The following is a 25,684-nucleotide window of genomic DNA, read 5'->3' on the forward strand; positions in this document are numbered from 1 at the left end:
CACTCTCTCTTTTCATTACAGGTATTAAAATTGTTCCCAATGGGCATAACAGACAAGGAGAGCCAAACACAAGGAAGGATTCAATCCAGTTCCCCATTAAATTGAAAAGAAAAACTAATAACTTCAGTGATAATAGAAGTTGGATTGGAACCTACATGAATGGCATACCACAAATCATTTTATTCTCGCTAAAGCTTGTTCAGACTGCAGCAATTTCCAGCAAGAGCTGGAATCTACATCCCCCAAAACAGCTCTGCTCCAGCAAATACTATGTGCATTAATTCAAGTATTATTTGGTTTTCCCCTGACTAGAAAACATAGGCACCAGAGGATAAAAAGAGCACGTGGCTTGTGTGCAAGCACCAGCCCAGCTGCTGCTGGACTACTGTTTGCCTGTTGCTTAGCAATGCTTCATCTCTCTGCAGGGAATATTAACCTGAAGTTTTGTTTATGGTAAAATAATGACTGTGATAGTGCTCCAACCATTTTTTCCAACCATGTGCTACATCACCTATTGAATACTCTGTGGGACAAAGGCTGCGGTTTTCAATGCCTAGCTATGAGCCCACTGGAGAGCCTTAAATAAAAAATTATAATAACAGAGCAGTGGTGTTTGTATATTTATCAGGAGGAAACCTGGAACAGGAATTTAAGGATCGAATTTTTGGGCATGGTTCTGGGCAACCAGCTCTAGCTGCCCTTGCTTGAGCAGGGAGTTGCACAAGATGATCTCCTGAGATCCCTTCCAACTTCAACCACTCCTTGATTCTGTCATTTCAGGAGCCAAATAAAGAACAGGAGGAATAAAGAAGTAAATAAAATAGAGACGCCCACAGAGCGAGGAAGAAAAGCAAAGGCGCTGCGACACATTCATGCCTCACTCACCAGTTATCCATTTAGCCTCTGGGTCATGAATTTTGAAATCATCACTGAAGAGATCTTCCACTGTTATCTTCTTCTTCTGAGACAAGCTGTTATCTTCAACTGTAAAACATTTGAAAACAAACTGACATTACTTCTACTTTGAAATGTATCTGAAAGTACAGCAACTGTGAATAGTGCCATGTCATATCTCATTCGGAAGCAGTCCACACTGAGCTTTCTGTCACGCATAAGCTCCTTCCCATTGTCAGTGTTATAAAAGGACCACATAGTGGTTCACAAACAGAAACCTCCTGATTATTTATGCTTGGACTCAGCAACTACAAAAAGACCAAGATATGGTCCAAAAGACACATTTTCGGACATAACCTGATCAAAAAAGGTTTTAAAAGTAATGAAAACGCACCTATCGATGTCATAGTGCTATATAATGCTGACTATTCCAAAGAAAATTAAAGCTACTTAACACTAAGACTATTGTGAAATAATTAGTTAAAATAAAAAAAAAAAAAAAGTTTTTATAGCTTATATTTCTATTTCCTGAAAAACTGTCTTGCAGAACCACAGTTGGAAAGGTATTTAGCCTTATAAGGGCTCAGGCAGATTACTTCAGGAATTCACAAAAGATTTTCCATGGGAATCAGACACTTGACTGAAGAAATCTACGATTTTGAAAAATCTATGAGACATAACCCTAAATCCTTAGGTGTTGCATAGCTGGCCTATACTGATTTTCATTTTTACTGCAAGGATATACAGTTAAATTTGCAAATATGGAAATCTGGACAGCTTTTAAATTGAAGAACCAGACTGCCAGTTTAAGATGCTGTAAGATTAGCTTGTAATAAACAGTGTCCTTCATTTATTTCATTCTTCCTAACTCTAGCATACCGCTTTTCCCACAAAGAAATACTCGCTGTACATCTTTCTCTGCTGTCCTTCATACAGTCCTCTCCGCATTTCTCATGATTCAGTCAGAGATTGCTGACAGATTTCTGATGCAAAGCACAATCTAAAGAAAATGCAGAACTGATTTCTGTCTGTGTATGTATTATTGTTAAAAGGAAATCTGTCTCATCTAGGATGCCACCAAGACTAAACACGCATAAGTGAAACCAAATAAAACCAAGGCACAAATTTAACCACTTGAAGTTTGCCACAGCTAGCATCTTCTCCTGTGCCAAAATTATACCTTCTCATTTCTATAACCAGCTCTCTGCTATGTAACAATTCTCATAAACACAACACAGAGGCTCCTGGGCCTGTAACTGAAGTGTTTATGTTGAATTAATGGATTCTTGAGCCTTACAGATGAAGAGCATATGTATTACATCACAGAACCCTATACCGGGTGCTTAGTTAATATGAAAATGGATTTTTATTTTCTCAAAGCTGAAATTTTTAGAGAAAAACTGAAACCAACAATTTTGATTAACATATTCTTTGTCTTTTTTCTCACAACAGTATTTTTTTTGTTATAACAAGCAGTCACCTTCTGTGAATAATTTGTTTGCAACATTCAATATTTGCTGAAAAAATATTTTCATGGAAACCTTTCAGTCAGTTTAAACACATTTGCTCTTTAAAGGAACGTGTGAGGCCACATTCTGAGTATTTCCACAGCAGGTATGTGTGCTGCAGCATCTGTTCTCACTACAGCATCCTAATGCCTGAAGTCTATTGGTATCATGCAGACTTAGCTATCTTTAAAATTTTTTAGTACTAAACTTGTTACACTGAACACACTGGTGATTAGAAACAGTGGAAACAGACTCTCTGAAGCCATTAGAGAGAAAAAGTCTTCTTTACTACACTAAATTGAAGCCTCTGAGCTACCTGAGACCACTGAAAATTACCTATGAACAATGTTTTGTTCCACTAAAAGGTGTTTCAATATAAACTATCATTTTTACCAAATTAAATTATATTCTTCAATTTTCATATTTTTTCCAAGTCTGAATGAGGTTTCAATCACACTGCTCAATGTGGCTTTCAAATACCAAGACACATTAATACACGTTCTCAGCCAAATCCCTCTGTGTGACAGCATTATGCCAAGTTCTTCTGCATGATTTTATTTATTGAAATGGAAAATATAGGTCAGAGGAATTCCAGGAAACTGTTCCAATTAGTTCCCACCATGGTGCAAGGTTCCAGCACTGGATACCCAGGGAGATCGGGTGGTGCAGAGCAGGAGGTCAGAGCCCACATACAGCCCTGGGTTTACAGCTGTTTCAGGTGCCACTTCCCAAATGCCACCCCGAGGAACACGAATGCCCCCTTCCCCACCCTGAGGGCATAAGGACAGGCACAAGCAAACCTCTGTGCTGGAGATTTGGGAAGGGGAAGAGTGGGAATCCCTTCTCGTTCCCTCTTTCTGTGCAGGATGGAGACAGCCAGTCTGGGAGCTGCACTACCTCTATACCTTCACAGCACTTCAAACTCCTCGTAAGGGACAGCAGGAAAAGGGAGAGGTAGCAACTGAAGCATGCACACCCAGGAGCCTCCATAAGGCATGTTTCTTGTTGAGATTCCCTTACTGTCTCCTGCAGTGGGCTGTAATAGCTGCAATAAGCCCTATAATGGCACAGACAACATTAATCTCAGCCATAGAGCTGGGGAGAAAACAAATAATTAAATAATCAATCAATCAATGATTTTTTAGCAAAAAATTCAGATTTACTGACCTCTCGTCTAACACATAGGTAAGTCAGTGTGCTCATTAAGCATACCTACTCCATTCCTCTGGAGCCAGGGGAGACATTTACAGAGGAAGAAATGCCATTGCAGGACCTCAGGTAGTCCACCCGCTCCTGAGCAGCAGTCTCTGAGCATGCCTTAGAGTGTCTAAGTCAGCTGGCAGACACAAGTTGTGTCCACACCCAACTGCAGAGACTTTGAGGCCTCCTTGGTTTTATGAAAGGAGAGGATCAAGCATGTGCCACCACCTTTTTTGCACTCATGTCCCCCACCCCCAGCAGACCAACATGGCAGCTGTCAACCAGGGCCTGACAGCACAGCAGCATGGCAGTGCAGGTGGCACAAAGACTTGTGATTTGGGTGCCAAGTCAGAAACCTACCATCCAAACAGCAAAGCTACATGCTGAGAGAACCAAGTGAAAACCATGTCTGTTTTATTTTTGACTCAACGTTAAAGGCATGACGGGAACCCAGCGTTGGTCAGACCTTTTGGGTTCATCTGTCTGCACCTTGTCTTTGAAGTCAGCACACCCAAAAAGACATGGGCTGAACTGATAAAATCTTGGTCTCCAGAACACAAACAGAACAAAGATGCTCCAGAAACCCACAAAACTCAAACAGAAAAGGGCTATGAGCTCTCCTCCCCGCCTGTTTTGCCTCTGCAGTACCAATCCTTTCTTTCAAGCTTCCTCTCAACTCCAGCAATGCTCAGAGGCTGCTTGATGGGTCAGAAGGTTTCAGTCACCTTTGGGTGCCCACCTTTCTTTCTGTCATCCCTGGGCCTCAGCTACAGTTCAGTCTCAGATGCTTTTCTCACACCCCTCCTGGGCTATTGTGCATTGCAAGCACATGGGTGAGAGTGTGTCCATACATGTCCACCTCTCAGCAGTCCTGACCCAGCACACCAGGAGCTCCCTTCCCACCTCAGCATACCTGCTCGATCCCCAGGCTAATCTGAGCCCCTTTTCCCCCATACAACCTCTCTGTACCCAAAAGGCAATGGCCAGACAAGGCAAACAGGCAGCCTCTCTCCCTTCTGTAAAATCCCACTTTTTTTAAATGGCATATCATATACATTTATATATAACAACTGTGAACAAACAAATTAAACTTCTGCACAGCTGGTCACAGGATATTTCCTTGCTCTTCCCAACTAAAAAAAGTCATACAAAGCTTACTAGGCAATGCATTTGGCTGTCTGACAGCATGCTGTGAATTAATGCTATGCAATGACTACCTCAATACCATCTCTGAAAAATCTTTCCTATGAATTTTGTAAAAATTTTAACGTGGAGTTGGGCGTACTTTCTTTTTTTCAGCTAAAGGTCAGATTTGAAAGGAGCAAACTTGATGTATATCTCCAGAAAGCTTTAAATATGAGGAACAGATGTGCAAAAAGTCCTTGTTTGCCTCAATTTCCAAACAGAGGGGACTAGAAAGCAGCCTTTTGCTTAGCAAAATGTCCAATGGAATTTGGGAGACGTTTTTTAATCAAAATTTCTGTAGGACTGTCTTCTCTTCAGCTTTGATATGTGTGTATGTGTGTGCACACTCATGCATAACTATAAACTTTTGCACATGTTTATACAAATACAACACTGCTAGGATGGGTCCCATAGAAGTGCCATATGCTGTGACAAGTGAGCAACTGCCAGTCAGGAAAGGCTCAGTCCCACACTTTTATCATTTGTATAAATAGCTTCACATTTTTCAAAGGTGGGTAGAATGGCAGGACTCACACACACATGAAACCAGAATCCTTCAGCATAGGCAATTGTGTGCATGTGGTATACTATAGTGTAATGAAATGCAAGCTTTCACCAGTTACTCCTTCTTTTGAAAATGTTGTTCTAGAATACCAAAGGATATACAAATCATAGAACTGTTGACATTTTGTTAGGATTTTATAAAATAAGTCCTGAGCGTTAGCTAGCAATAAAGCACTGCTATTGTAATTACAATGTCTGCTGAATGCAGAGAGCACTGTTCCCAGTTTATGAGCTAATCTTAAAGCAGGGTGAGTGACCTGCCTCTGAGAAACCCAAACCAGTAGGGATTTCATCCTTTCTGAAGCTGAATCCAGAGTTAAAACCTTCTTTAAAGGTTTGGGCTGATTTGCAAAAGAATCTTGAAGAGATATATAAATCCTTTTTCCCCTCAATTATTAAATACCTTAATCAGCATCTGTTCTGCTAAGCAAACCTCCCCTATTCCTCACTGTACCACTAATTCTTGGTTTTGCAGGAGACTACCCCGAGTTTCACAGTATTAGGAAATACCACCATCATGATGCAAGTTATGGGTCCAGTTAAGCACTTTTCTTTGTCTGAACATGGACTACAAGCCTGGATGCCGCACTTTATCCCATACATGCCCCAAATTATTCTCTGTAAGCATAGAATAGAATAGAATAGCATAGCATAGCATGATGTTCAGCACTGGGTTTAGAGCATCTCTGCATTGCATGCCTTGGTGTTGCACTGAAAAACAGGCCTTCAAACCAACAGCAAAATACTTAAGAGAAGAATGGTTTCCCAGCCAGGGAGAGGACCAAGATAGACAAGTACAAATAAGGAATTCAGAGATAAAATCCAAAAGGATATTTGTACTAGCAGGAGAGTGTCAGGCTGGACTCCAACATTATCATCAGAAGGAAGACTTAAAAAATGTGAAGTATTTGCATGCACGGTGCTCTGCCATGCCAGACTGCATCACCTCGCTTGAGACATTTCCAGTGAAGAGGTTTGGGTTCTTTTGTTTTCTGATGCCACTCTCACATTTGGCAGCAGCTCCCCATACCATGAACATCCACAAAACTGCTTCTCCTCCTTCTTTCCCGGTCCTCCTGTCCCTTTCTCACCTCTTGTTCAAATATCTATCATTTATTTTTCAGCTTGACTACCAATGGATAAACATTTCTTCTTCCAGTGAATGATTTTATGGCAGGTAAATGCAGACTCTGCTTCTCCTTCTGGACAGGCTCCTCTATCTTCCCCACTCCTACCTTGTTGGGACATGCTGCCCCCAGTCAGGATTAGCAATGTAAAACTTTTTACATTTGTCAAGCCAGCCTCAATGTCTCACTTAGCGCTGGCTGGTGGGAAACGCCTGTGAAATGAGCCTCCTGTTACCCTGTACCATAGCGTGTCTTCGTAACAAGCTCCAGGGCCAGTGGCCCAAGAGAAGACTAAACTCAGCTGCTGCCAAGCCACAGCAGCAACCTAAGATATCTATTTTACCCTTGGCAGAGTCTCACCATGAAGCAGTCTGGATCCATAATAAAACCAGAAACAGTACTGAGCTCAGAGTTTTTGAATTTGCATGTAGGACACAGTTCTGAAACACCAGCAGGGAAAAAAAAAACAACCCAAACCCAGTTTTAGCAAACCAGGTAATTAGAAATCTCAAACAATATGAGTGAAAATTTTAGCATAGAAAATGACTTTGCATATTCCTAAGTTTAAAGCACAGAGACGCTCTCAAAGGATTCATGCATGCTCAGTACACCTTTTCTGTCTGGGTACTTACCTATACAGCACTGCAGTATCTATAGTCATAATAGTCATTAGTGATTTTATGTATGATTTTCTTATGGAGAAGTGGGAGTAGGGTTCAGGAGAAGTCCTAAATGAGGTCTATAGTAGAGCGCAGAACTGAAATCAGAGCTGCTAAGTCCTCACCAGATATCATTCTGACCATTCTTATAAAGAAATCATTATTACAAGTGGTCTTGTAAAAGGAAAGACTTGTGAGGTAGACTGTATTTAGGACTGCACAGGTATGTTTATGCTTCTCCCCGTGTATCCATCTATATGGAATGCTGCTCTTCAATGGTAGTGGCACCCATGGTCTCATCTATGCAGTGAGAGCCACTGACAGCTTCTTGAAGCCCACAAGTATGGGTTTAGGAATCTAGGCTTCAGTATGCATTTTTGAAAAGTCTCGGACTGCACTTCTGTAAAATAGAAGGTGACATTTCCATACCTAATGGGTAAGGGACAATATTTGTCACTGCAAATAAATGGTGCCTGATGTGAGTACAGTCCACAGACCATGCCCCAAAATATCTCAGAGATGAGCTGCACTGTCCAAAGGTGTTAAATCTGAACCCTAGCAAAAGTAATTTAAAAAGTTATCCTTAATTAAGTTTAACCTTAATTAATTTCATTACTTAATTACTCTGGCATGACCATTAGCTACTTACATTTACAATGAAAACTTCAGGATAGCATGAAATAAACTGAACGTGGCATGACGATAAATAACCAAAAGGATAATGTAGTGATTGTTTCACTCATTTTCAAATTAACTCAGTGCAGTCCTGAATTTCTTGATATATCACTGTCTCCAGTCTACCATACAGCAGGACTGTGGGATAAGAATTGTGTCAGGGAAGACAGCCCAGATGAACTGCATGTCAGTTCACACGCTACAAGCTAGAAATTTCTGCCCCACAACTTCCATCTCATTTTTCCACTTCACTGTCTTATGTTCTTCCATTTCCTACGGTTTCATTTCTCCCTTGCCTTTGCTCCCCTGCTCAGCCCTGTGCTCTCTGTCCTGCTGTCCCCTAGAGTCACTTGCATGTACTCAGCCAAGAAGTAGCCTCTTTTCTTCTCCTCTATGTCCCTCTGCAGGGGATCTTCTGCCTTCTCCTGTTTTGTAGCTACTCACCCTTTCTGAAACGGAATTCTTTTTTCTACGTCTCGTCTCTCATTTCTCTCATTCATTTGTCTTTTCGCATTCAGATCACAAGCTTCTCAGAGCCGCAAAAGTACATTATTTCTACTCCGTAAGTAGTCATGGAAATTTACAGGGCTGTATAAATATGTAATAATCAATAATCATAATGATATACATTAAAATTCAAACCTACCACCTCAACAGCTACTGTAAGAGAAGTAATTTACAGAGGTTATGTGCACAGAACTTTGCTGAAACTTGGTAAGGGGATTAACTTAAGGAATCCCTTACTGGGAATTTACTCATTATTTGCTGTGGTTAAGTGCTATCTGGCACATAGTTATCTGGAATTCCTTTGTAAAGCTGGAACACTATGGTCTGATTTAAAAATCAATACAGCTGAACGGGATGGGATTTAGGTGCCTAAGCATGGGTATCTTAATGCCATTTTAGATGCTCTAGCATATGCCACCCAACTGGCGGCTGCTGCTCCGCGTAAGCATGAACTTCAGGAAGTCCCGTGTCCTAACTGACTGCCCTATGTAGATGTCTCTCATACCCTGGCACATCTAAAATGACACTCCCCGTCTATGTTTAGGCAACCAAGTTTCACTCTTGTACATTCAGGTCAGTGGCCTTGATCTTTGAATAGAAATGTAAAACTCTAAAACAATCTACCTAAGAATGGCCTTGAATTCAGCTCACATCAAGCTAAAGAACAGGAAAGATTATTCCATTGATGTTGACTTTGCAGTCAGTATGCAATCCCTTTACCCTTGGAAATGTAAAATTACAGAAGAAAAACAGAATGAAAGTGAGTTAAAGGTTATAAATACCTGGTGTCAGGAGTATAACAGAGGTGACAATCAGGGAGCAGATAACAAGAATAACAAGTAAGGCAATTGCAATTCCTTTCCAGTTTCTTTGAGGAGGATTACTCCCCACCAGCTCCTAGAAACATCAAAGGAAAAAGAACATTTAGAAAAGGCACTTAGACAAGGAAACAAACAGCAGAATCCAAACAGCAACATATGTCTGCAGAACCACACCATGCACCCTGTGACGACGGTGGGTGAAGCCCATGAGCCATATACAATTCATGTCATTATAATATGCTGCGGTATTAATTGAATCCATCCCAAGTCAGATTATACAATGAATAAATGCAATGCACCCATAGGATGCTCAGTAGTGTAACCCACACTTCCCACCGCCTCCTTGCATAATGGGCACCATCTGCCCACACCAGCACTCATCCAAACTCACTTATCAAAAGCCATTTTCCTACCAACCCTCATTAAGTCTGGGAATAAAGAGCTTTACAGTAACTTTCAAGAGACTTTTATAATAAGATGCCAGAGAAGAATACAGGAAGATAAATAATTCACAGGGGCATGTATGGAGATAAAAATCAATAAGGATATCCCCATGGTGAACTTTTATGCCTTCCCAGAAAACATCACATCTCCTCAGGCCATCTTGCATGCATTCCTAGGTTGGTAGGCCTAAGGACATGAAGATAGGCTTCACATCTAGCATATACATTAAATTTAATCACGTCCTTAAAACTTTAGAATAAAAGCTCCATCACTATTCACTGATTCACGTAAAGCTTTGACTTTACGGCGGTTGTACCATATGTTCTGTCTATGATGTATACAGCACCCTTGCTCTCGAGACTGAGGTTTTTATGAAGTGCTGTGTTCGCATTCACAAGATCTTAAATATTTATTGCACTTTATCCCTTTCATGCTTTTTGCTGGATTCCTCTTAGCGCTGTGCATTAAATGTGATTTCGTGCACGCATTGAAGCATCCCCAGGAACTGTATGAAATATCAGTGCACTCCACTTTCCTGGAAGGCTGAATTCACTCAAGGGATCTGGAATCACAGCCAGAACAACTCTGGATGCTCCCCCTCCTTGTTGACCTCACCAATTTAGAATTTTTGCCTCATTTCCTTTATCGTGAGGGATGGTGGGTCTAAGACAGACATGCTGCTACTTCTTTAAAGATTCTTCTTTCTTTCTTTTTTAATTTTTTCAGGAAAACAAAAAGCTTCATAATAGACCAAGTTCTTCTGTAATTCAGAGAGTTTTTTTCATTTACTGTAACTTTTTCTTGTACACAGCAACATGACCTGAACAGGGAAGTCAGGCAAACCTCACGGTTTTGATTTCAGAAAACACTAGAAAATATTTTTCAACTTTTTCCATATCAAGAATCCATTTCACAGAAAAAGATAATGTTGAGACTCTCTTCCTCTATGTTTGGGGATCTATGCATTACAAAGGCTATAAATCTGCAATGGAAAGCCAGGTTTGAGGCATTAAACATCTGATGTAGCATCTGTATTTCATTATTTATTGTAGTTCTGGAAAAGACACCATGGTTCTTTTCCTTCTGGCAAAGAGGGGTAGAGATTAGCACCCCTCCCCTCCTTGCTTTCCCCTCATTTGCACTTGGCTTTCTATTTGAAATGAAAAATAATTAGAAGGAACAAATGTATAGTTTATTATTCTTACCAGAGAAAAATCTGAAAAGTAGGTCAGGAGCCTTGAGAAATGCAATTTTGCCAACAAGCAAACACAAAGAATATAAATACTTGCATTTTTATAGCGTCTTCACCCTAAGCACGAATACAAATGTTAATTAATTTAGTCTTCTAACTCCTTTTTTAGGAAACTGTTACAGTCTCCATTTATCAGGTGATGCAAATAGGCTCAAAAGAGAGTCTGTGACTTTCCCAGGGTCACATACAAATCAAGAAATAAAGCCCGGAGAAGAGTCCAGGTCTTATTAGTAAGTGGCAGAAATATTCTTCCTTTCACAGGAGGGCACTAAAGGGATGGCAGGAGAACTGGGGAGAACCAGCTGAGAAACCACAGTACTTCCACCCAGCCAAGCCCTAACAGTATCTGAAGGACAGAGGTAAGATGCAGGCAGCACTACAGGACTGATGGCAACAGTCACATTCCTGAAAATAATCTAACCACCCTCTCTGTCCCTAATGGTCAGAAGTTTTAAAATTGAAAAAAATAGTTCACAGGCTTGAATTAGATCTACAAACCCAGATGTAGTTCAAAAGCTTAATAAAACCTTGCATTAAGTGAGGATTCCCCATCCATGGGTCCCAGCGTGATAGAAATCCACACACGTGCTTAAGCTTTCAGGATATCAATACTTCCACTCAATCCATTATCACATCATAATCCCATTAATTCTTCAGTCATCCAATCAATATTTGAGCAAAATCACAACAAAAAAGACTGGGAATTTCTAGTGTATCAAGAGGAGGAAAACTATTCATAAACAAAACTTTGGGGTTTAATACACTGCAAGGAAGCAGAAAGGAACGTTTTCACTTTATTTTCAAAATTCCATCAGGAAATTTCCCCTGATAAAAAGCAAGAAGAGATAAATGACATTTCAAAGAAAGGTAAACAGCTTTATTCAGCACAGGTTTGGAAAGCAGTTTTTTTGTTCTTCTCAGTCATTTGAAGTCTCTTCTGACGGAAAAAATCTTACAGTAGATCTGCTGCACACACATTGTACCATATATATGCTAGCACCAACATCTTAGATCTTTCCTGTCTGTATTTCTGTTAATTCCAGAGAGATGTTGCTGTGTCACTGTGACCAGCTTTTACTTTCAGGAGATTACAGCCTCGCCACCGTGATACCCCATGCCCTTGGCAGCAAACTCCCACCTCTTCAACAGGAGTTCCCACAAGCGGACACCAGCTGCCTATTCACATTGCTCAGGAAAGCCTCTGTGCTTGGGACCGAAGCCAGGAAGGTGTTTAATTAAGCCCTAGGCAGGTACAGATTCAAGCACATAAATAATGTTCTTGAAGTGGCACCTCAAAGGGTTTGTTTCCAATGCACAGCACAAAGCTATAATTTGCCCATTCCTGAAAGATGCAGTTTGCAGATGTAAATACAGAGATCTGAACCAAACAGCAAGCAGATACCCTTCGTGAACCATGGCTGTTAATCCTAAAGATACCACTTTGGTTTTAATACTGAAATCTGAGCATATTACACAAATGGAAATAAACCAAGAACGCACCGTTTCTGCTCTGATGAAATGATTCTGCTGAAAACAGCACACAAGGAAACGTTAAAACAAAGTCACTCATTGGTAAGAGTCACCTGCTCTCTGCTTCTCATGAAGAACTATCACAACTCTTGCATGACCTCTGCAAGCAAGCTAAAGCCCTTCAGCCTGTTTTTTCTCCTTTTTTCCTTTGCTGTTTGTTTTCCATCCCCTTCTTTCTCTTACCTAAAACCTTAATTGTTTTTGGATTAGGAAAGTAAAACAGATGTTACCACAGGTTTTAACATAAGCACACTTCATTGATGCTGCATATTAAAAACTGTAAATGTTATCACTTTCATCTTCATTTATGATTGAAAAATAATGTTACCCACCTGTGAAGTTGACTTTGAAGCCATAAATCCAGACAGCTACAGTATTTCAAGACTCTAAAATACAGATCTGTGATGACATATTTTCCTGCCTGTGAAAGAATCACTGTACTGACATGTTATGGATGAAGGCTGGATGTGCTCCAATTCAAGATGCTGTCAACAAAATTATTTCTGGCATGTTTATTTGAAACCTGCCAAAAGTCTGCCAGCACAGTGGCCATATTAGAATAATAGCATCTTAAATTTATTAGAATAATGGCTTCTTAAAACAAAAACTCGTCAGGCACAACTTTTTTTTTTTAATAGCCATGTCTATATTACTAAATGAAAGAAGGACAATATAGACATCCCTTGTCAAGTATTGGTATTATTTAATAGAAGCTATACATCCTGGACCAAAATCTCTGAAGGATCAATAGAGGGATGGTCATGGTGGGCCTCTTAGTCCTTTTCAACACAGAGTTCCCACTTTTGTGCAATAACAACAAAACCTAGGTGTGTTATACTGGAATATATACATTCCAGACACGTGCTGTATGTGAGGGCCCTTGCTGAAGCAGGTGACACTGGGCCATGGATGCAGACAGGAGACTGAGCTCTCTTCTCAGTTACGCCAGTGTAAATCAGAAAGAAAAGAAAAAGGAAAAAAAAAAAGGAAAAAAACTAAGAAATGAATGGTATGAAACAAAAGCAGGTGCAAGATCCCTTATTGGCTTCAGAGGTGGCAGGATGGGGTTTATAGCAAGGTTTTGCATGGTTTCCATATCTGCCATTCTTGCAAGCTCTGCTTCTTGCTTTTTTTGATTTGCTTCTAAATTTAAACTAAATAACCTGAAATACTACACACTCACAAACACAGTAAATGAAAAATCTTCTAGCAAGCTTGTCAACAGACAGTGAACAGAGGAATATGTATTCTACCTTCACCTCAGGCTACCTTGTTTTGAATTAAAACTTTTGCCTGATGACATAACATAGTGAGTGCAGTGTCTCTGGCAAGTCAGCTCACCAGTTTCAGAACACGGCCCAGAAAAAAAAACTTTGCTGAGGAATTAAGGTATGGGAACACTGTTATCCCTGGTAAAAACTCCTATGATGTTCAGTGGAAAAATAATCTTGCTGTTAATTAGTTCTTTATAATACAAAATTGCTGCAGATTATAACTGCTAAACAGTACAACAAATGAGATAGAGAGTAGGTAACCCATACAGTTAGATTATTAACCTTGTGTTGCAAAAGAGAAATATTAATTGCAATGATAATGGCAGTAAAACAGATGCATTGCAGTGGTTACAGCACCAGGCTTGCTGAGACCTCTGGTTATATTGCTGATCGATACTGCCTTACTGTCTCATCGCACTCCTCCGCCTGTCTGGATCCTCTGCTGTACTCCTGCCTTAAATTTAGGATGGAGGTTCTTCGTGGGCAGGAATCATTTTTGGTACCCTGCCTGGCACAGTGGAAACCTCAATCACTAAAGAACTTAGGCAGTTAATTAGCATAATATGGATAAACAATACTAAGCATGTATCTGCATCTTTCTCATCTCTGAATTCAAGCTGAGTTACTTTTGTTTGGGGGTTTTTTATTTATTTCCTTTCCTTTCCTTCTCCTCCCCACTCGCCTCCCTCCCCTCCTGCTGCTGCAGACCACCCTGAGCTGTGCTCCAGCTGAAATGTGATGCTGAGTAGCAATTGGTTTGCAGATACACTCGGAGAGCCTGAGCCTGAAGCTACAGTAAACTCAGTTGTTCAGATGCTAAAGGTGACACTTTAGAGTGAGAGGAATAAAAACTTGGTCTGTTTTTACAAATGAGGCATGGCATGTACGTGGGCTTTCCTGCAAAACCCCAACAGAAAGATTCAGAACGATAAAACTATCCTGCCTGTTGCGGTGATGAAAGAGAACTAAGCTATGTTTTTCTTCGTCTTCTGTTGATAATAAATGCTTTTACTAATAGGGAGCAATGACTTAATAACAGTTAACATCTTTGCTGTCTACTCCCCAGCACCGTGAGAAAAATCTTTTACCCAGCACACAATGCAACACACTATCTTGCCCTGCATTTCTGGGAGGCTCTCTTTTTATTGAATGCCCTAAAGCCTCTTATTTTGGTCCAGCAGCTCCATCTCCTCTCACAATTTTCTGCAAAGTGCATAAATGCAAATGCTTTGAGGTTGGGCATTAATGGAGTGTTTGAGAGTGAGCGAGGAAAAGGCTGTATCCGTAACACTCAGCCCTTTGTAAAAATAAACCTTGCATGTTTTATGCTTTGATAGAGCTTTCAGTCTTACATGTTTCTATTACAAAGCCAATAGGAGAAAATGACTGCCATCTGCACCTTACACCTAAGTGTTAGCTTTAACAGATGATGGGTCTTCCACAGTTTTAGAGCAGAAGGCACTAGATCCTCAGCTAGCACTGACTGACACAGATCATTGGCTCCACTGGAGCAAAGCCAGTCTGTGTCAGCTACAAATGAAACCCAGTGCTACTTCTAAATAAAAAAAAAATCTGTAAAAAGATCTAAATACAGTAATATCTAGGATTCCTAGCTGTACTGTATTGCAGAAATGGATATTTAATAACTTCCCATCATTTTCATGAGCATTATGATGAAACAGGTTTGGATCCCTCCAGACCTAGCAGCATTAAAAGATTAATTTAGCATCTCTACATTTTGAACTGGCGTCTCATATGACTTTTGTACCCAAGTATAGTAACCACACTGCAACATCCCCCTATTCCCTTACAACATATAAATAAACAGTGTCGCCATTTGAAGCATTCCCAAATTATTCCTAATGCTTAGGGACAAAGTAACTACGTGGAATTTCCAAAATAAATTAGAAGTTGGGAAAGTGGACTCTGAAATCCTGCCAGGAGCCTATTCTCAAGGTGACAAAAATTCAAGCTGTGAACACCAGCTGGACCTGTTGCACCAAGCATGGCGCCAGCCAAGGGCATGGCCATCTTCTGACTCACGGCCAGGAGAAAGGAGATGGCAATGTTGTACATGTGTACGACACACGATATATGTGATTAGAGATACTTTTAGCCAAGAATGGTGATAGTCTTGATTTAATGTCATCTTATTAATCTTCTTCACTTTCCCACCATCAGTTTGGTTCATTCATCTGCGTAACCTAGATGTTTTTATAGCACCTGGTGCAGTGGGACTGCGAATCCTCACAGGGGCCCTTAACTGCTACTGTAATTCAAGTCATAATTAAAGATCCATTCCCAATAGTGACACAGCCCATAAAATCAACAGCATTTCTTTGATTTTATTTCAGTGTTTGATATAAGCACACACATTCATCCACTAAAACAGAACCAAATCATCTCCTTGGGTGAAATATTTGCCATGGCACCAGTAAAACTTGGTTTGATGCTCAGAATTTTATTCCATAAGAGTCTGTGTTAGCATCAGATCTGTGAAAAGGCTTGGCAAGCCCAAATGCCACAGATTATATCACTGATCCCATGACCCCTGTATGCCACAGCACTTGCTTAGCTCCAGTTTTTCCACTATAATGCTGACAGCCTGGCTCCCTCCAAGCCAAGTCGCAACGCACACACGAGCCTTAAAACAGTTCATACCCATGCAGAATGCACCTGCAAAAGGTGATGTTGCCAAGGCATGCCAGGATGACATCCCTCTACTCTATTTCATGAAGAATTATGATCTCAAGAAATGGGAAAAGAAGCTTCTCTGCAAGATTTGAGAGCCTGGAGAAACCACCTCTCAGCTTTGTCATCTCCCTTAATTCCAACAAAATGCCATTCTGCTTACATTTGTAAAAAGGCAATTACAATTTTTAGTGAAACTATATTTCAGAAAAAAAGAAAATATCGTTCAATTTATGACTCTGAACACCAAGGAAGAACTTGTGATAAGGGAAGTAGTGAAGTGTTTAATCTCCGTGGGTAAAAAGACAGCATTAGAAATTCTGTTTCATATTATATTTTACTAACTCCTAGGCATTTTTTTCCCTGTAATCTAGTTGGTAAATAATTTGTTTCTAAATGGGACAGGAAGGAAAACACGAGGTGAACAAAATTTAATTCCTAAATAATTTGTTTGGGAACAACGTAAGAAACAGCCGTGAAGACAGCCGAGTTTTGAGGTCGCCGTGCTGCAGAGACAGTGGGAAGAGGAATACGAAAACGGTATGTACAGCAGGGGGGAAGAAAACGAGTTTATCAATTTCATTTTGCACTCTCCTGAGGTGTCCATCAAACTCAGGATGCAGAAATTGCACTGCGTGCTAAGAAAGTAAAAATTACCTTTCCAGGTTACTTGCAAACACTTCTGCGATACAGTAATTATTATATGAATTCATGTGTGAATTAAAGCAGCTGGGGGCCAGGGGAGGGTTGCTCCTCTGTTGGTTGACATACATAACTCTCATTAACACACAGCAAAGCTTCATGCATGTATAGAGAAAGAAAAAAACAGAAAGAAAGCGAGAAGCACCCTCAGTACAACCTGCTATGCCAACCACCATCTACAATTACTATCTATCTGAAATACATCAACTGCTTTTTGTTCCAAGTATGTTTCTCTCATCATCACTTCTTACAGGATGACGGGATTTCAGATGAGGTGCCTGGCTGGTGTGAGGGCTGCAAAGTGACAGCTCCTGAAGGTCCCGCTGCCGTGGGAGCAGTTGAACAAACCAGGTCCGAGACAGGATTGACTCCCCAGGTTCTGGAGTTACATGCGGAGGTGAGGAACACGAACAGACCAAGGGGCAAGAGGATGGCGTGGGATGGCACTGCAGGGAGGAGGAGGCTGCAGTGACAATTCAGAGCTTTTTTGGGGGACAGAACATTTGATCAGAGCCCATAATAATGGAATTTCAGAAGTAATTAAAATTACTTGAACCTCCATGACGAGACACAACGTAAAATGCTTTTACTTACTGAACAAAGAAAAATGTCCAAACTAACAGGTTTGTGATTATAAAATCTGTTTTGTGTGCTCACTAAAACACTCTCCGAATTTAGTAAAGAATGACTAAAAGTCACGTATTTCTGTCCTCCGTGGAACTTGAGTTATCTGTGTTTTATATAAAAGTTGAGTTCAGCAGAAAAAAAAAAAATCCCTTAAATAAGCCAGTAGAATCTCATGAGAGGGAAAAGTTCCTCCCTGTTTCAAGCCAGAACCCACCCTTACTGAGGTCAATAACAACATTTTTAGTAGCATGCCCGAGTCCTTTCATCTTTTCCATATATCATAAATTAATCAGATTATAGTGTAGGAGGTGTGTAAAATGCAAACTCCAGAGTTATTCTGGATGCTAAAATTCACAGATTATTTTTTTTCATCTTTTACACAACTTTTATTTCAAGCACCAATCATTTATTGTTTTGAAAAATACAACTTGTTTGATCTATGGATGTTTCAAAGACAACACAATTGCTTTATTCATTACTGTAGTAATATTTATATTAAGATGTTAATTGTTTTATAATTTTTCCTTTAAGAGAATCTTAATTTTCTGTTGTTTCTAGGATCAAAGGCCAATATGCTCAAGTCATATTTGATGTGTGGGTCTCTAATGCTGTGTTTCCATCTGTAATATGTAGCCAAGATTTTAATGGAAAATTATAGAAGGAATATTATTCTCTGATACAAATTTTAACAATGTTGAGCAATGGAAAAACAATGTGTAAGTATGGGCCGGTATTTTACACAATGCTTTTAAATGAAAAGACATTAGCAGTTTTTGGAGTAGGACGCAGAATGAAGGCTTTTCTCTCCCAGCTAAGTCCCCTTCTCCCCAGCCTGTACAGCCAAGATCTTTTTGCTTAGGGTCTCTCCGCTTCTTCTCATCTCCTAAATCTTTCATTCCTGGTGTCATAAGTAAATACAAACCAGTAAGTAAAGCAAACCAAAATCTGTTCTCCTGTCCCAAGGGCAATTGGCAGAGCACACCTCTCACCCACAACAGCCAAACCCTCTTACACTGCAGTGCAGCGTGACCGTATCGCAACTTCTTTACCAAAACAGTCCCTAGCCCACCCTGAACCCCAAGCTTCGCTGCAGCATTCCTGGGACAGTCCTGCTAGTAATGGGCCAAAACCATGCCTGGGAGCATGCTAACAAACCACATTGGTGATCACCTATGCTTGGTCCCCTGCACCCTTCCAGGTTACTTCACCGTATAAATGCAGCCCTAAACTCCATCTGAATCCCAAATCCTAAACCTAAGCTACAGTCCCCAACTCACCCCCAGTTCTGCAATTCTTACTCTTAAGGAAAATCATTTGCTTGAGCTCCTACTGTTACTCATGCAGAAGTAAGGAGCAAGGGACACAACAGCAAAAGGATGGCTGTCTTTTCAATTTTTATAATGTTAATTATTTCTTTCTGGCTAGCAGCAACCTGTGCTGACTTCTGTGAGCATTGCTTGGATGATGATGCAGGGAGCAGAGTCCACAGGCTGCAAGACTGTCCTCAAAATAGCTGGGAGACATCTCAGTTCTCCTAATGGGATTTGCTCAGGCTTTTCTCAGATATTCTTGAACCAGAAATCATTTCATGGATATCCTGATTTGATGTTCATGAAGTTTAAAAAAAAAGTCTTAATTGCCCCTGGCCCTTGTCCAGCTCTAGCTTAGGAAAACTGTAGTTTGAAGAATTACAGCTCTTCGAAGGGTACTCAGGCTTTTGGCGTGAGATGCTAGCGGGCTGGCTCAGCACCACGTGCTGCTGTCAGGCAAAGTGACTCCAAGGTCTCCAAAGGTTTACGAGTCTTATGCTTGGTCTGTTCTAATTGATTTCTATTTTTACTAGGGCTCTCACAGCACATTACGAAGAGCTTTGCAAAGTCATTTATTTTCATTTTCAAAACTTTCTGGGCGGCAGTAAACACAACCAACAAACAGTAAGTCATTTTTCCTTGGGAAAGCAAGGTGCCAACTTTCCTTCCCATACTGGGCTCTGTTAACTGTGGCACAACACCACAGGAGCATGGCTCCTTGTATTGAAAGAACACTTTTCTTGCTCATTTTTCATTTGACAGAAATACCCTTAATTCAATACAATCCTGAGTCTCAGTAAGTGAATTACAGAATGGAACTGAGACATCCGTGTTCCCATTCAAAAAAAAAAAAAGCAAAACCGACTGACATACAAATGGCAATTTTTTTCTCCTAGATCTATTTCGCGAGGGTCACTGCCACCCAGCAGCAAAGCCACTGCATTATCATGATCATTTTTAATCTCCCTGCACAATTCATCTTAGCATCTTAACAGCAGTGACAAAAGTACCTCTTCTCCTGAATTATGCTGCTGGTTTACCTGTCTGCTTTTCAATGGCTTCAAGACGTGAAGTTTCCGCTGTAATCAAAATTCTCTCTTTAATTTTGTGACTCTCTCACTTCTGACATCAAAAGTGAGAGAGTGTGGGTTAGAAAGGTCCCCTTTGTATTTGAAACTGAAGTTAAATGTAGGGATATGATATTGATTTAAACATACTGTAGGATTTGAAAAGAGAAAAATCACCCAAGCAGACACAATGACTTTTGTGAGGCAGTTTCATTGCATCCCATGAAAAAATGCTCCAGAGATGGGAAGGAAACAGGCAAGTGTCCAAGAATGGAGTTTCTTCTCTGCACCTTCCAGCCTGTTGGTCTCTCAAGAAGCAGGGTTTGGCTTCTGCAGTTAAGGGGTCTTAACAGACGCAGCAGGCAGAGAGTGCCATCTCCACATGTCCCTACAGTGCTCAGTGATCAACTCCTGGTCTAAATACACCTAAAAAGGTCCTCTACCTTCACCTCTCTGTCCGTCTCACTCACTTTGCAAGACATAAAGACATCCTAAACTCACGTGATGCTGAAAAAAACCTTCCAGTATAAACTTCCCTATTAAGTACCCTGTCTAGCCATCTCATGTGGTGCTGCAACCTCATTGCACCATGCACAGGCCAATGTCCTCAGAGGTGTTCAGATCCTTAATTCCCTGTGGCTTCACCAGGAGTCAGGCACAGAAACACTCCTGAGGACCTGGGCCTTGGTGCCTCTCTTCTCCCTATCTAAATTAAAAAATAAAACTCTTCCGTAACTAATAACAGAGTTCAGAAGCGATCAAATATGTAGCAGTGGGAGAAGGCAAATGATGGGGGCTGAGGCACCGGTGTTTTTAAAGAGAGAAGAGCATTAGCACAGCCAGGATTTCATTTACCATGTGGAAAATCTGTTCAGAGCAGAATGGAAACTCTACCAATTAACATACTCCACAAATGCGTCTCTCCAATAAGCAGAGTTACAGGGATCATTCTTTGACACACACCATAAGGGAATGAAAAGGTTAATGTAGTGTATGTGAGTGCATTTTTAAAAATCAATTTAAGGGAATTTTCTCTGCTGTAAATTAGGCTCTGGCAACAGGGAAAACCATCAAGCTCAAATTAACAAAAGGAACAAAAGAATTTAATTTAAAACTACATTGTGATTGTACTGCTCATTGGTGCACACAAAAAAATCAGCAACATGCATTTCATTTTTACCTTCTTTGATTACAAAATGGCTATTATCAGTGAAAGATAATGTTGAATCATAATTAGAAGCAGGACTCTCCCTCCTACCAGCCTGCAAAGCTCAACATTTTCTGTAATGCAATATAAAGTAATTTTGGTTAGAAATCCCATTTGTCAACTCTCCTCACGTTCACTAGATTGCGACCCCTCTACCTGTGGTCACACATGCTTCTGTATACTCAGAAAAAGCAGGGTTTGGCTTCTGAACTCCAGACTTCCCATTCAGCAAGATGTTACATTTGCCTACCTGCAGCTGAAGACATGCAGAAATTTAAGGGCAAAAACGATGAAGCCATTGGACTTATGGTATCTGTATAGAGGATCCGAAGCAGTTTTCAGGTTTCCACTAACTTTAACTGGCAGGAGAGCAAACCTCAGCTGAAATCTTGCATCTTCAAGGGGGGTAAAACAGTTCCTGTAACTTCACAGCTTTGTTACAGGCTCTCAATTCCCCATTGCAAACTATGGACTTGCAAACTATTGCAAACTATGGGCTTGCAAACTACGGACTCCTCTCCCCCTCACAACAACTATACATAGGGTATCTTCCTTACCTGGAGAGAAGAGGATACCCAGCAGTACAGTGACATTCACACTCAAAGCTACAATAAGAGCATGTTCTCGAGGTGACACAACTGCACATGATGTTTCCCAAAATTATCACCAGTCATAGCCCTTGTGCTTTTCTCAAGTGACATTTGCTGTCACCAAACTCTGAAATTGAAAGGTGGTGCTGAGGACAGCAAGATTTTGTGACATGTTCTGCATCAATGAAGTGAAGAAAGAATATGACACAACTGATCTGTGCTCACATGTTGCCTGCTGTGCTGGTTGCCAAAAGATATCTGCAGCACAATGAAGGGACAGACAGGTCGTATGAGCTACTTGAGATAAATCAGCTGTGTTATTTTCCTTCCACTTCATTGACATAAATACCTGCATCACTCCCCTTGTGTATTCAACAGCCCTTCATCTGGTCCATCACTGAAACCTCCCTCTATAGAGAGCAGATAATTGTCAATGTAAAGAATCTCAGTTATTTAATGGTGACGGATGAATCTTCAAGCCATAAACATTGCCAAATGCTGCCTTGAGGAAGAGAGGCCACTGCTGTTCTTTTCTTGGCATTTCTCACTCCTCTAGTGTCCCCAGGTCGCCCTGCCTGTCCTTTCATAGTATCGTGGGATTTTCTACTTCTCTCTCCAAAAATTCTTCACACATTGGTAAATAATGTCAAGACTATATGACTATATATGACTATAGTCTTTTATGTCTGACCAGGCTGCTATAAACAATTTATTCCCTCCTCTTACAGCTGGTTTAAGCTATTAATGAAGGGAGTGTCAAGTGCTAGTCTTTCAGTTACCAGGATAAAACAACATCAAAGCCCACCACTTCACCTAAAAACTGAAAACAAACAAACAAGCAAGCCATGGTACTAAAATATTTGCAGTCATTTTTGTCACATTCATTTCGACAAGGGGAATGAGGGAGGCAGGATAAAAAAAAACAACAAACAAACCAAAACCAATTCAACATGCACAGATTAATTCACTGCATTATATTGCTACAGCAGAGAAGTATATATGTGTGTATATATACATATATACACACACACACTCCTCTTTTTTTCTTTCCATTTCTTGGCATGGGAAAGCAGAGTCACCCCTTACACACACACCACCTACTTAGCTCTCTATGAGAGGTCAGTTCTTTTTTACCCGTTAGTTTTCATTTCCTTTAAAATGTGAAACAAACTGTCCTTTTGTAAGCTGAGTGGACCTGGACCTTGGCTCCTCTGAAGAAACACCTCACAAGTCGGTAACTGCAGCCCCTTCCCCGTTGGGTAGGACAAAGCAACAGTGGTGAACTGCAGCAGAGGTTCATCGTTTCAGCTAATCCTCTCTCCGTATGGTGAGGGACTATGACTGTAGCGAATAATTAATGAAAAATATATCTGATCAGAAGTTCAAAAGAAGCAGAGGAATTGCAGAAGTAAAAGCTAGTTGTTTTCTTTTTTTTTTTTCCTTTTCTTTTTTTTCCATGGGCTTCTTTGGGCTTACAGGGAAAAACAGACCCTTAAATCTGAAAGCACACCCATCGCTGTGTGTGCTCCTGAGAGCATGGTGGCTGTTGGTGTGATATATCTGCCCTACATCCCCAGCAGGTTGCTATGGCACCTTTTGAGCCACGCTGTATTTGAAACATGGATCTCGGTGCTACAATACCTGCCCGAGAAGCTGGGATAAATGCCGGGGCAGTCAGCCTGGGCTAAGCTTCAGGCTCATGCAGCCACATGCTCTTGGGACCCCAGCAAGCTAATTTAAAGCTAAGACTTGGGACAGTGACTGCAAAGCAGACATGCTCTCATTTACTTTTTAGTAGGAGGAGGATGGAGGAGGAAAAACTCTATGTTTTATGACCTCTCCTTGTTAGCAAGAAATATGATAAGGCTGTGCCTTAGTGCCCAACATTTTTGTGCAGTCTTGAAATATAAAAGAAAAAGCATTGCTTTTTTGTACATAGTATTTTGCCTTTGTAAAATATCGCTATCATAGCCTTATAATGTAAAATGAAAAACTCACATTGTTTTCAGGAAACCTCATAGCAAACTAATGGGGCGCTACAAACCTCGTATTGTTATTTTTTCCATTTTCTTGGCATGAATTTAACAAAAAAACCCAGAATCTAGTTCATTCTCTTACATAACCCTTTGTGAAGGACTCTTAAAATTCACATCAGCAGTCTCTCATTCCTACTTTTCGCTTAATTTCCATTTTGTTTAATGGCTTCATCACTATTTATTTGTGATTTCAGTATTTTTTCCCCCTCCTGAGAGAGAGAAAAACTCTTCTGGGTAATAGGACAAAGAGCTGGAATCTGTCTGTTTCTGTTGTGCTTCTGTAAAAAATACATTAACAAAAAAATTCCCTTGCAGGGAATAAGCACAGTTCTACTTTTTTCCCTGGGGTCTGGTAACATGTTTTCAGTGATGCTGAGAGTCCAGATGCAAGTGCCACGTGAGGAGGTACTCTCAGCACGAGTTACGGAGTCACACATCACATCCCCTTTGCAGGCTGAAGACATGAAGTGTAAAATAATCAGTCTTCCAAGGTCCTAACAAGCCTCCGTGCTACAGGCTGTACCATGCAGTCGGCTTCTAGAACGACTAAAAATGTCTGGCACAGATAGAAAAGACAGCTAGAGGCTTGTATCAAATTTCTTTGTGAAATTACAGGAGGTACTTAACCTTTGTCCTATAACTTTTCATGGGAAATGAGAACATTTGTCATCCAGGCAGGAAGTCATTATCCCCCATGGGAATGAAAGATGTCTTGATATAATCCTGATCCTTTGACAAGAAGACTTCTGAACCCAGACGCCCTCAAAAGACGAGTCTATGAAACCTCCCTGCTTGGGTTCATGCTGAGCATGGACTTCCCAAGTGCCTCCTATATTCTATACCATCCACACTATACATACCTCTTAATTATAACTCAATTACTTTCCCACTTACATCAAGCTTTATATTAAGAATTCAAATTCCTAAAACAGCAAATGCATCTGTTGCAGAAAACCTATGTGGAAAAGCCCAAATGAGAGAAAAGGCTGAAAAAGTTTAATCTGTGTAGACTTTTCCATGCTTGTACTAGTTCAGTTTTCTGATTTTGAAATAATCCTTTTCCTCATCAGTTGGTCATCCCATGGTAGAAGTGACTAACCACGCATGGTGGGGGACCCCACGGTATGGATCCCGTTTTGGATCCAGTAATCGACAATTCATTAACCTCAGTAGTGATGCTAACCCCCTAATCTGCATCTTCCTACCTCCTCATTGGTTTGTAGCTTTTGCTGCTGCTGTTTTCCCCATAGTTTTCCTTTTCATAGTGTGCGGAGATGGGACATCCTCACTCTAGGAACAAAGATTTGTGGGGAAAACAGAGGTTTTACTATGTCATCTATAGAAGATATTTGGATAATTACACCAAAAGCAGGGCTAGGTTGTTAAAAGCCATTTAGATGTCCAATTGCTCTCAGTTTCCCTGTAGATGAGACTCCCAAACATCTGTAAAAATTGATGCCCCACTTCCCAAGCACCTCTCCATTTGAGATAGCACCCTTTAAGAGCCATATTCCTATAGGTTCCCTGCTCACATACAGCAAAAAAAATAATCTCCCACAAGGTTTTTGAGGCAGAGGAGTAGTCTTTGAAGGTTAGCGCTATCACATGAGGGATTTGCTGGCCAGGGCAAAGAGCCAAGGGTGCAGCTCCCCTTATTTCTGCTCAGCATGAGAGGCCAGAGCTCACCCGTGGCACACCAGCCTCCCCGCACTGCTCTCGTGTGCCAGCGATGTCTCCTCTGAAGCCGTGGCCAGATAACAAAACACATGCTCTTGTGCTGCAGCTGGTCTTGCATCCGTGCCCACAGGCAGCAC

General features: G+C 40.7%; 1 protein-coding gene across 1 annotated transcript in view; it reads right to left on the reverse strand.

The window, feature by feature from the left end:
- DPP6 (dipeptidyl peptidase like 6) overlaps positions 1 to 25,684 on the reverse strand; it is a 427,953-nt gene that overhangs the window by 174,699 nt on the left and 227,570 nt on the right. The window contains exons 2-3 of the mRNA XM_072851537.1: positions 9,102 to 9,216; positions 886 to 984 (exon numbers count right to left, since the gene is read on the reverse strand). Of these exons, the coding sequence (XP_072707638.1) occupies positions 886 to 984; positions 9,102 to 9,216 (214 nt within the window). The remainder of the gene's footprint in view (positions 1 to 885; positions 985 to 9,101; positions 9,217 to 25,684) is intronic.

This window comes from Ciconia boyciana, chromosome 2 (assembly GCF_034638445.1).
Source record: "Ciconia boyciana chromosome 2, ASM3463844v1, whole genome shotgun sequence".
Lineage (NCBI taxonomy): Eukaryota > Metazoa > Chordata > Aves > Ciconiiformes > Ciconiidae > Ciconia > Ciconia boyciana.